Raw genomic sequence first — 12,903 nt, forward strand, 5'->3', positions numbered from 1 at the left:
CCCCCACACACACACAAAAAAAAAAAAGGAAACTCTCTCCTTGTATACATTGCAGAAGTTTGGATTCATCCCAACTCTCTCGGTTGATCAAAATCAACTCAAAATGCTATGAAAGATTATAGGCCAGTGTCAATTAGGGCATAACAATTTTTTGGATGTATCTGAGATCAGTGCTGCAGCATTTTTGATAAAGCTATTTTCTTGAATAACTTGCATGTGATATCTGAAGGAAAAGTTCTTAAACTTAGCTATTTGAATGCAGATTTCATGACAGGAATCTCAAAATTTGATTTTGAAATTTACATTGTCTCTAAAATTAAAGCTTAGAGCTTGATTGCAACTATTGTGTTCCACAAATGGCATAAGCTTCCAACCTTGACCTTGTTAGCTTTCCTTATTCCACAATAAGCAAGCATGAATTTTTCTCTGCTTATCAATTTCTACTTGTAAACCATAATGACTTTGTTGACTTCTGTATCTATGATAATCAGATTCATCTCATTTGATGAGCAACCAGTTGCTGCTGCTTCCATTGCTCAAGTACACCATGCTTTACTGAAAGACAATCAGGAAGTGGCAGTCAAGGTTTGCCAATGAAATTACGCCTGTTTAAATCGCGTATTCTATTATTCTATATGAGGATATTCAACAATAGATATGAATATACTTGTGCATTAATTGTAATGTTGCCTCCAATGCGTTAATTGTCTCAGATATTGTTAGTTTGCATCAAAGTGGGTAATAGGGAGTATCGTCTTATTCCTCGTAAGGAGAATAGAGTTTCTCGTCGACTTGCTCCATTTGCTGTGCTTAGTTTTGACTGATTGTATCCCAATTTTGATTGTGTCTGCGGTTTGTGGTGATATGAATTAATGAATTACTTTATTTTAAAAAATTCTTGTGCATTGGCAACACTATTGACCTTTTCCTATTGTTGGATTTTCCTACATCAACATTGCTGTATTTTTGGGTGTGCGTGGTGGGTGGATGGTTACTTATCTGCATTTGCTGAAGCGTAATATAATTCTGGGCCTTCGAACTTTTAGTTGACATGGTTCTCACGTAAAGAGGAAAACATACTATAATGAAATGAACAAATATGTCTTTCTAAATAGAAATGATATTGAGCACCTGGATTCCTGGTGGCACAGACCAGGACTATTCCATTATCAGGACTTCTAGCACGTGGGACACCAACTTGTAGAGCCAGCTTCTTTATGTGGAAATTTGATTTGAATAAGTGCTTTTATAAGTGAACCTTTTATATGATCTTTTACTAATTAACTATGGCAATCTCCTTCTATTGTATCATATTGCCAATTATAGGCTTTAAAAAATCTGAACTGTTCTTGTCATTAACTTTCTATCAAATATAGCCATGTTCTCATATTGGTGTTAGCCATTAGATTGAGCTTAGACTTAGATGTGTGTGCTTTAATAGGTGATAATCCGTTTTTTCTGTTATCTTGAACCAATTTTCTTTTTTACTTAGCTATTCAGTGGCATCAACACTAATGTCGCTAGACCTCTTGAACTCCCTTCCGTTTCTTTAAGTATGTTGGACAAATCATAACGGAATGATGAATGCTCAGGCTTTCTTTGCATTATCTGAACAACAGGTGCAATATCCAGGATTAGGATATCAGATGAAATTTGACATTGCAACCATGGATTTCCTCTCTAAATCAGTTTCATGGGTAAGAATTAAAGGTTTCGTTTACTTAAAATGTCAATTGGCCATCTCCAACTTTTTCTTTTGTTTTGTAATATGTAATCTATCATGAACAGTTAGCACATGAACCATGCCTCTCAAATTTGTCCCTTTTTTAGAAATTGGCATGTAATTGAATGCCAAACTTAATTTGAACATGAGTGCTAAAATAATTTTTTGTTCTAAAGCTTATAACAAGGCGGAATAATTCATCAGCAATTATTGCCAATAAAGCAAATGATCGATGATATATTGCTATCTGATTCACTGTCTTCCTTCCTCTATTTTCCTCCACTGCCTGAAGCTTATAGGCCATATTGCTTATCATGTATTGACATGGAATTTGTAAATAGGAGTGATAGATGATAATTACCAGAAGCTTCAAATTAGATGTGGCTGGCAAGTAGCTAGGCAGGAGTGTGTTGGCAGGACAAAAAATTTCACAGTTAGAAATCAGCACATATTCCTGATATGTGCACTCTGTTTAAGATTATTTAACATACATTCTCAATGTTATGATAAAGTTTGTAGTCAATGTTGAAGCTGGTGGATAATGAGTAGCTCAAGTTTCAAACATGTGAATTTCAATTAAATTCATTTTTCCCCCCTTTTTGGTTCATTAGTGTCTTGTCACCTACGTTCAAATGATTGATGGGAGAGTGTATTTACCAAAAATATTGTGCAAACATGACTCAACTTTGGAAGAACCTTTTTTTGCTATGGCACTTGCTCAGTTCTTTCATTCACACAGTAGGAGGGTAGAGCAGTAATATTTTTGTTAGAAAAATTCATAAAAAAGGTTCTTGTCGCATCTCTTCACCAGGTGTACTTCAATCATTGACCAGTTAAAAATGGACCAATACTTGTGTTCTGCCTAATTTTATTCGAAATTGGGCAAGTTCAGAAGTAACCCGTCATGCTTCTGGTGGGAGTAAAGAGGAAAATTTTCAGTGCACAACAAAATGTAACACCATCTGATTAATTTAGACACACCATCACTAGTGATCACAGCCATATCTGTCATTCCTTTTCACATGCCTATGAGCTTCGATAACCAGCAATGATGGCTAATGAGCGTACTCCCTCCAATGGCACTGCCATCATCAGTTCCCAAGTTCATTTTGTCTCCCTTATAAAAGCCTCAAGTTCCAAAACATAGAACACCAAATCTTTCAATAATTATCGTGTTTTATCCATCAGGGTCAGAAAAATCATCTGCAAAAAGTATAACTTTTCGCCTAAATAAAATACGGAAAACCTTTTACCTAACCTTTTACCTATTCATCGCTAATTTCTGTTCTGGCTCCTACAACCATAGATACTGTCATTGTTGGCCAACTCCTCCATTAATAAATAATCAACATTCATGTTTCATTGCATCTATTTTCTTTTACTGATGATATTTGAGAAACCAATGATGTTGGGCTTCTTTCAGAAGTCACATGTTCATACTGTTGCTTAAACTCCAATAGAATTAGATGAAGGGGCATGTCAAGCACCCTCTTTAGGTTGAGTGGTTATCTTCTAATAATAAATTATGCATGGAGATGTTCAAATTTGGTGACAATAATCCACCGGACCATAATGTAATATTTCAAGTTCTTTGGCTCTTTCCCTAATATGGCTTCAGGCTTCAAAGGTTTTGTGTTGCTTCTTTTCCCAGTTTTTTCCTGAATATAGGTTCGATTGGATGGTGTCAGAATTTGCAAAATCTATAGCTTCTGAACTTGGTGAGTTATATCGTGACACTGGATTCTAGATTTAGATTTCTGGAAATTGTTTCATTTCCATGTTGTTTGTTGGAATAATATACTGTTGTGTGAGAAATCTTTGCTATCTTATAGGAAATATGCAAACTTTTTAGGTTTTTCTGGTGATATGCACAAATCTAGTTTTCTAAGTTGAAATCCTAGAGTAATGTTGAGTAAGGTTACTTGTTACAAAGAACTTGGTGTTGATACAAATTTTTTAATATGGCTGTATTATGTTGAGTTTAACCTGTTTCCATCCGTTCATTGGATCTTATGTGATCTGCATCCTGCAAGGTTTCCTTCCATCTCCCTTCTACAGATATTGACCTTCACTATGGCCAGGAAACTTACAGGATAGGACCATTAGAATGAAGTGTCATATCCCTTTCTTAGACAGACTAAAAGTATGTTTGAGAAGTGTTTATAAGTAGTTTAAATTATAAATAGATAGAAATAAGTGGTAGATAAGTGGATAATACTTGTGAATCCTTCAAATATATGGACAAAAATTGGCTTGAGTATTTATAAATGGTTTATAACATTAGCCAAATGTAGGCAAAGTCTGTTCCATAAACTTTGTTTTCATTTGATGTATTGTACAATACTGACATGCTGTTTAATATCGATTTTATTATTATTATTATTATTTATTTATTTATTTTATTTTATTTTTTTTTTTGGTTCTAATCTTTTCTAATGAAAGAAAATGTTGAAGAATAAAATACTATTCGACGTTATTTGTAGAACTCTGGCAAGGAAATTGAATAGTGAGATGCAGTATAACAGATTCTTATTATCTTTCTTTTGAAAATTGATATATTTGCTTCTGTTTGTCAGGAGCCATTGTTGACTTTGGAACCTTTCATTAGATATTGTCATATTTATTAGCTTTAGTTATTTTCCGTCCTCAGAACATGTTGACCACCGAGATTTATTGTCTTTGATATTGCATGCATGTATCCAATAACTAGTGCACTATTTTCTTCCTTCTATAAATATTTTTGGTGGTTTTGTTTTTTATTATTGAGTTTTGTACTGAAGTCATATTTTGCACTGCAGATTTTGATCAACGTATCATTCTTAGATTCAGCCAAAAAAAATAATAATAAGAAATTCATTGTAATTGCTTTCTATTAATTTCTTAGTTTGCTAGATCATTTTGATATTTTAACTGCTGTACAGATTTCGTTCAAGAAGCTAAAAACTCAGAAAGAACTGCCAAAAATTTCGAGAACCACCGTGTGCTCAGGATCCCACGCATTTTCTGGGTATGATATGATTTTCAGGTTATGATTCATTGTTTTGTATCAGTTTTTAACAGAATATTGGTTTCCTCAAATATATTTCTCATCTTAAGCTCACTACCATGATCACATCTCCAGGATTTCACAAGCAGCCAGGTTTTGACTATGCAATTTTGTAAAGGACAGAAGGTATGTGCTATATTTAACATTGTCGAACTATGGTTGCTCTTTGAGTGGCCAAATTTGAAGTAGCAATTTTGAAACAATATATCAATAATGAAGATATTTGTATACGTTACTACAATTATTGCCTACGTATTTTCATAATTACAAAACTTCATATAATTGCATCATTATCAATTTCATCAAATATACCATTCTCAATATAGACAATCAAACTGCCATGCAACCACATACCATTCATCTGTATACAGAAGGCTTGTCCTTTCAATTGCTACACTTCCGTGTGAAACATGATAGTTCTTTAATTGGTCACCTGTAACTGGCATCTGATAGTCATGGTATGCGTTACCCATTTTTTACGAGAGCATCGTGGTCATTGGATCAACTATTTCAGGATTCTGCAAATAACATGTGCAAACATAGATTTATTTTATGATATCAGGGAACGTGTGTTCATGTCTATATAGTCCACTTGATAGTTCTTCCATATGAAGAAACAAATTTTGCTTTAGTTTTGTGTTCTAAACATTCTGGTATAGCTTTTAGTGCAAAAGAATGGAATGCTGTGATAAATTTCTTTCAACTGGATTTTAAGTTTGGTGAAGAATCTATCAGTGTTTGTTTAGTTATGATTTCCTTGAGAGTCGCTTGAAACATTGAACGTCTTGTTGGTTGTAACCTTTTCTTTTCTTTTTTGGGTACACACCAGTAAATTTTTATGCATAAAGATTGATCCTTTGACATACACTCATGGTGGTGATTTGCTTGACTTTAGTCTTATATGCTGCTAAATGGAAACTCGTTAGATTTCAGGTTGATGACTTGGATTATCTAAGGCGAATGGGAATTAGTCCACTTAAGGTTTGTTTATCTACTTGGAAAAAGTATAATTATTGTAAGTGACATGATACTATACTTTTTGTATTTCTGGTTAAAATTGCACAATTTTGATTCTCTAAAATGGAGTAGATAATTTAAACTCTTAAATCAAGAAATTGTTCCGCTACAGGATCATTTCTCTCGTAATCTCATTCCTTTCTTTTGCTTAGGTGGCAAAAGCCCTAGTGGAAGTCTTTGCTGAGATGATATTTGTCTATGGTTTCCTGCACGGGGATCCACATCCTGGTAATATATTAATTTCTCCAGAGGGGCCAGGTGGCTTTTCTTTAGGTATGATAGGTTGATACTTTTAGCGTTATGTTCCTTTTTAATGGAGAAGAAAACATCTACTGTTTATTCTTATTGCAATATGTAAATAAATGTAGTTCTTCTAGATCATGGGATCTATAAACAACTGGATGAAGGTTTCAGACAGTCCCATTGTCAACTCTGGAAGGCTATGGTTCTAATGGATTCAAAGAAAATACAGGAGCTGGGTGAAAACTTTGGTGTTGGGAAGTACTCTAGATACTTCCCTGTCATATTCACAGGAAGAACAGTTAACAGGTGATTGTCTTTCAATGGCGTGGTTATCTATTTGTGTATTTCTTTATTCACATAGGTATAAGTCCATTAAAAACTAAAATAATTTAATTTTCCATTACATTCGCATATATTTTCTTCCTCCTGTGCTATTTTATTCTCCATGCCAAGATGATAATTGGGTTTCCTTGTTTATAATGCTATGAACTTGACATATTCCTAATAACCAGTAATCAAGCCACTTCCGCTTGAATGATATTTTGAGATACTATTATTGGAATCTGTCTTTCTAGATCTGAACAATAAAAAATGAAGATACAATGGATACACACCAGAAATTTTATCACATTGGTAATAATAGCCAGAAAGGAAAAAGAGGGAAGAATCATGGAACTGAGGAACCAAGACCTCAATGATCTCATATTGCTGGCTTAACCACTCTGTTTTCACCAGAAATTTTTTTCTTAGCCTCGTTAGATCATTGCAAGCTTTTTATGTTTTCTACCTGGTCTTCAAGCTCGTAGTCAGTCTTGTCTACTGATTCTTCTGTTTGAAATTATGGAATTGTGTGTTCATATTGTTGACAGGGTAATTGATGACTCTTTGTTTTAAATGTTACTTTTGCTGCTACTGTTGCTGAAAAGGATTTCAACACCTGGAGTGTTGTATAGAGAACCTTATAAAGTTTGTTACAACCTGGGCCAAAACCTTTGTATTCTTTGATTATAGTATAATTATAATATTAGTTCCAGAGTTGATGATCCAAAGTGCATTGGGAGCCTTAGATACCATGGACATAGAACGATCCTAAGAAAAAATAGACCGTAAATTTTTGCTGAAAAACATATGGATATTTTCCTGGGAAACTACCTGCAGATTTTCCTTTATGACTGTATCGACTGGCCCGTGTATTTGTGTAACCATTGAAATGGTTAGATATACTTGTAAGAAAATAAGAAGGATAACGTGGAAATTGGAAAGTGGCAGGTTTATTTTAGAATAGAATATTCTTAGTTGCTTAAAGAAGGAACTTAAATGATTCATAAATGGCCAGATCCAAGGAAAACGAAAATGGGAATTGGAATATGTTGCAAGAACTTGTGGAAGCTTCATTTGATTTATTAATGGACTACTGACAATTTTGTCAACTAATTCTTCATAAGAAGTTGACACTGCAGCACCATATAAATTTTTTTTTTCTTTTTACATTGCGAAATTTGCTGATATTTAGTGTATCTGGAACTAATTTCTGGTTCATTCAAATGATTTACAAGTAAATCTGCACTTGGGAGAGGAATGTCACCTGAAGAGAAAAAATATCTCAAGCAGGAATTGAAGTCTCTAAAGATGGAGGACTTATCTTCGTTTATGGAATCATTGCCGCCTGACTTTCTTACAGTATTACGAACTGAGTAAGAATGATTAGCTTTTTTCTACTCTTGTGAAAGAAATGCTACTTCGTTTTATTATTCCTTGCTTTCTTCTCTTCTATTCAGCGGACTGCTAAGGTCTTTGATCAGCAAGTTGGAAGCTCCTCAACGAGTACGGCTAATGGCTTATGCTAAATGTGCATTACGTGGCCTCTATCAACGGGCAAGTTCTGAATCAGGTAAACATTGGTACCACTAAAAAATTTGAAATTAATTCTGTTCATCACCAAATATATCCATAAAATTTGCAGGTAAGAGAATATGAATTTGTACTCTCTTGCTTTATTTAAAGATTGAGTTGTTTGATTATGTAAATAATTAACAGCTGTTGCTCTCAGGTTTTATATTAAATTAATCGATAAATGAGCTAGTGTAAGAATGTAAACATTTTTACTCCCTTAAATCTCTCTTTTTTTCCCCTTATCTTATTGTTGAACCCAATTAATCAGTTGAGCTTGTCGTGCATGCAAAAATTTCAAATTTTCAAGCTCTATTTATTTACGTATTAGTTAAGGAAAGAGCTGTAGACTAACTACTTTGATGTGCCAATCTGACCTGGACTATGTTTTTAATTTCTCAAATTTTAGGAATTAATCTAGTCTACTTCCAAGTTTCTTTTCTCTATTTATTTATTTATTTATATTTTTTTCCCAGTATCTGTTTCAAAAACCACAGAATTTTTGTATTTTGGTAAGCTTTTATAACATTCTCTCAGTCGTAACTGTCACCGAACCTTCTCATTGCACCACGTTTCATTTTGGCAATTGTCATCCTTGTATCCTAATCAAGAAATCATAGCCAAAATTTGCACTTACTCCTGTATTTTGAATTACCTTTGCTGAAGCATTTTATCTCCCAAGAATGATCATATTTTCGCTAAAGATTGTTTGAATCAACCCATCCATGTCTTTTTAAAATCATTGTTTGTAGTATTGTCTGGCTAAGCTTTAAAAAAAGTCACACTTGTTCTTAAGTGACTTTTTCTCCAAATTTGGTTGAATGACTTTTTTTCTTACTGAAGTAAATCATTACTTATTTGAAAGCAACTCTTACTTTGCTATCAAAATAAGTAGCATATTTCCACTGTGATCAGTAAAAAAATTATTTACTTTATAAACTGACTTATTAAGTAAATATTTTAAGCCTGGACTCACATCAGTCACATGCATGTGGAGAATAAGTGCTAATAATTCTTTTCCTGAAAAAGTCACCTATTCTTGAGCAGTTTAACTTCTACAAGCTCGTATTATAAACCTAAATCAATGACTATTTATTTCACCTCTTCTATGCAAGGCTATGGTATGTGTTCTCTGTTTACCCCAACTTCACTACACTTGGATTTCTGTACAATGCATCATTAGTAGGGGTATTTCAACTTATAGCAAACCTCCTTTAATCAGTCTTGGGATCAACCATAGGTGTTGTTAATTACTGGAAACTCGAAAACTAATTTTAAACCGTACTTAAAATTAAAAGCACATAATTAATATGCTCCTTGGTGAGTTGGTACTTATATAGAGGAAAAATAGATCTTCATCCCAAACTTATAGGTAAGTAGTCAACCAAATCGATATAGTCCATGGTACAGTAGACAGGCGATTTTGTCCCCCAGAAATGGTCATACTCATACATGGATTTGGGAGGGCATTATTTACTGATTTTGCCTAGGAGATTTTAATGCATTCTTTGATTGAAATATCGAAGTGTCCAAAATCATCATTTTATTAGGGAATTGAAATTTCTGCCTTAAAACTTGTAGAATGATGTCCCTGAGATGCTTGGGATTATCTCGTAGTCTTTATTTGAACCTTTCTGCATTATTGACCCGCATGTTGGATAATTTTGGGAGTGTATGCTTACTAATTGCTCTGATGCCTTGACTTCAGATTCTGTTGTAATTGTTGCGCTCTCCAGATTTGAGATGGGCATCAAATATATACAATTTAGGCTACTGCTTGGTGAGGAAATTTACACCATTTTGCTTCCTAACTGGCCAAGTATTAACTGGAATATATAATAACTTGTACATTTCATTCTACAGAAATAATGGACTTGGTTTCTTATGTGGAGAGCATGAGACGCTCGTTGTCTACAAGGTTGGGACAATTAGCATCATCAGCTGGCAATCTTATTAGGAATTTGTTCCCTCTTTTCACATCACCTTAATAGCCTGTTCATTAGAGCAGTTATGAATTTGCTTCCCTAATAAGAATTTGGGAAATTTTATCCCTGAAGTGTAGATCGTAAGTGTTTGGGGCCAAGATAGTGAAAGGTAGCAATTCAATTCGAAAGATTGGAGCAGTTTTGAGGGGTAACATTCCTGAGTGCCCCGTGTGTTTATTTATGGAAAGTCTGAGGATGCTCAAACATATGTATTGCTGTATGCCTGGGAAAACTGCAGGTTATAATACGATAAACATTGATGATGTAAAGAAGGCTATTGAATTGACTGAGCTATCAATAGACATATTTTCAGTTCTTGTGCGTAAGTCATTGCACTATGAACGCATTCTCGTGAGCATCTCAAGTGCATGCTCTGTTACCAGTTTGTTGAGTTGGGGCTCAATAAACAGGTTTAATATAAGGGAAAAATAACAAAATCTGACGAGAAATGTAAGTAGAATAATCTGCATGACATTCCCTGCGCATTGATAGAAAAAGTGCGGGGAAAATCAATGGTGTAGATGTAACCCACAACGTACCTACAGTAGCTTTGATGTAAGTATTGAAGTTCACAAGAAATAAGAGGAAATCAGATACTATGATTTAATGAAGTTCAATCCCAACATTCCCAGACAAGCACAGAAGAACTTTATAGATCAAAAAGTGAAAGAATTTACAATGAACAAACCCAAAAAGCCAGGAACTCAGGATTCTTTATGATTCAAGAAAGAATTTCTCTGCATTTTTGTGCATGACTGGACATTGACTACAAATTGTACATATTCTCAGTTTGTGAATGCAATTTTACTTTCTACCCGGTTAACCTAGAAATGCAAGAAAAACTTGAGAAGCATCCAACGGATGTCGTTAAAACCTGTTTATGTGACTTATAAAGCAATTTAGAAAATGTAATATAATTGTGGTGGTTCGTTCACTTAATATGGAAAATGACCCTGTTGACCTTGGAAGGATAACGAATAATGCTATCTAACACCATTCGTTCACTTAAGTCGTGTAAATCTACCACTTCATAGCCATTGAATGAATAATCGGGACAGCTATATCATACCATTGAAGAAAACACCAACAAATGAATAATGCTATCTAGCAATATATGTGCTACAACATCATACCATGTTACAAGTCCAATTAAGCATAGAATTTAGCACCTTATCAATGGTTCTAAATAGCATTACTCCCCGACAAATAGGGTTCAATTTTAACATTTAGAGATGGGGGAGGCAACTTTGAAACTTCATTATATGCATCATTAATTTATTTGCTTTTACAACAAAGTTCGAGCCAGAAGGACACTGCGAAAGAGAACAGAAAAGAAAGACAACAAAAGATTAAAAATGATGAATTATAGAAGTTTCGGAATGGTTTTGGATAAGCTCGTGCTTCTTCCAATGTAAAGTGTAAACCTTGTGCCTGCCTCAGCAGCTGTTCTAAATTGTCATTTCACAATTACATTTAGAAGGGCATTAGCAAAATGAAGATTAACAGTCCTGAACAGGAAAACCCTCAAGAACTTTCCGTGACCCAATTATTTCTTGGCAAATCGCCGACCACCAGATAGTTTTCGTTCGAGACATTCCAGACCTGGAACCAGAGAAGGGCAAACAACGAAATATTAGTTGGTAAATAGAATAAATTAGTGAAAATGTCAAACTCGACACAATCACATACGCTTATGCTTAGCAAGAAAGTTTTGCTTTGAGCTCATTTGCCACAGCATCGATGAACTCTTCAGTGTTTAGATATTTGTCTCGGTTGAGCCTGTAACATTATAAAAGAGCATGCAGTGATTGAGTAGAACTAGATACTTATTGACTGAGGAAAAAGATATGGTCACTCACTTGGATCCATGGAGGATAAGGGCAAGATCCTTGGTCATCTTTCCAGACTCCACTACACCAATACAAGCTGCTTCTAGTTTCTCAGTGAAATCCAGGAGCTTAGCATTGTCGTCCAATTTTGCCCTAAACATTTTGCTTGCTTGTTATTTATTTTTTTATTTTTTTCATGGTAGGAAACCAATAAACTGTGCAGCCAAAAGGATATTTAATAATGAATTTCATTATAATAAGCTGTTAAGACTCAAAACCAAATTCATTACCTGTGTGAGAGCCCCCGAGTCCAAGCAAAGATTGAAGCAATGCTGTTTGTGCTAGTTTCACCTCCTTTTTGGTGAACTCTGTAGTGGCGTGTGACAGTTCCATGAGCTGCTTCAGCTTCAATAGTCTTTCCATCAGGGCACACCTGAATGAAAACCACAAATCTATTAGATTCTTAACTTAAGATGTCTACAAATTTCAAAGTTGAATACTATTAAGTCATCAATGCAGTTCGGTTAAGCCAGAGAGTAAAATTGCAGGTTAAGAGTACAGGGGGCTAAAAAAAAATCATCAAGATTGATAACTTAACATGGAAATAAAATTGCAAAGTAACAAAAATGATAATAGAACACGAGGAAATGCAAAATCAAGATAAAACTCATTGAAGAGAATCGAACATACCAAAACTGACGTCATCAGCCCAAGAGATCCGAAACCTGCAAGAATACAACGAGAAATTTGAGGTTGTAATAGCTACTCAAGTTAAAAATGAAATAACGGCATGCTCAATAATATACTATTTTACCCATACTCTGTCACAAGAAGAGCATCATATGATATTTGCGCATTTAATGTAGCCTTGAGATTATAAAAGTTTGTCCCTAATACCTTGAGCTAAGAAATCGCTCTGAACATCCCCGTCATAGTTCTTGCAAGCCCAAACATACCCTCCTTCACTCTTTAGAGCATATGCAACCATATCGTCGATCAGGCGGTGCTCATACCTATGAATTTCATAATACAATTGCAGCAATCAGTGACATTTGAAATATTTTCTAAAACCAAATTGCCTAAGATAACAGGTAGGAACAGCTTACCATATCCCTGCTTCCTCGAACTTGGATTTCCAGTTTGATTCATAAACTTCTTGGAAAATATCCT

The 12,903-nt window shown here is 34.5% G+C and overlaps 2 protein-coding genes across 2 annotated transcripts in view; one reads left to right on the forward strand and one right to left on the reverse strand.

The window, feature by feature from the left end:
- LOC111375277 (uncharacterized aarF domain-containing protein kinase 1) overlaps nt 1–10,221 on the forward strand; it is a 13,302-nt gene extending 3,081 nt beyond the window's left edge. The window contains exons 5-16 of the mRNA XM_022998080.1: nt 492–585; nt 1,620–1,697; nt 3,375–3,441; nt 4,645–4,730; nt 4,845–4,895; nt 5,703–5,750; nt 5,939–6,059; nt 6,155–6,335; nt 7,586–7,723; nt 7,808–7,920; nt 9,628–9,699; nt 9,783–10,221. Of these exons, the coding sequence (XP_022853848.1) occupies nt 492–585; nt 1,620–1,697; nt 3,375–3,441; nt 4,645–4,730; nt 4,845–4,895; nt 5,703–5,750; nt 5,939–6,059; nt 6,155–6,335; nt 7,586–7,723; nt 7,808–7,920; nt 9,628–9,699; nt 9,783–9,907 (1,174 nt within the window). The 3' untranslated portion in view covers nt 9,908–10,221. The remainder of the gene's footprint in view (nt 1–491; nt 586–1,619; nt 1,698–3,374; nt 3,442–4,644; nt 4,731–4,844; nt 4,896–5,702; nt 5,751–5,938; nt 6,060–6,154; nt 6,336–7,585; nt 7,724–7,807; nt 7,921–9,627; nt 9,700–9,782) is intronic.
- Nucleotides 10,222–11,137: 916 nt separating this feature from the next.
- Nucleotides 11,138–12,903, reverse strand: part of LOC111375278 (isocitrate dehydrogenase [NADP]) — a 4,641-nt gene continuing 2,875 nt past the window's right edge. Inside the window, exons 11-16 of the mRNA XM_022998082.1 lie at nt 12,631–12,746; nt 12,424–12,458; nt 12,024–12,166; nt 11,764–11,886; nt 11,594–11,683; nt 11,138–11,506 (exon numbers count right to left, since the gene is read on the reverse strand). Of these exons, the coding sequence (XP_022853850.1) occupies nt 11,602–11,683; nt 11,764–11,886; nt 12,024–12,166; nt 12,424–12,458; nt 12,631–12,746 (499 nt within the window). The 3' untranslated portion in view covers nt 11,138–11,506; nt 11,594–11,601. The remainder of the gene's footprint in view (nt 11,507–11,593; nt 11,684–11,763; nt 11,887–12,023; nt 12,167–12,423; nt 12,459–12,630; nt 12,747–12,903) is intronic.

Source organism: Olea europaea, unplaced genomic scaffold (genome assembly GCF_002742605.1).
Source record: "Olea europaea var. sylvestris unplaced genomic scaffold, O_europaea_v1 scaffold1354, whole genome shotgun sequence".
NCBI lineage: Eukaryota > Viridiplantae > Streptophyta > Magnoliopsida > Lamiales > Oleaceae > Olea > Olea europaea.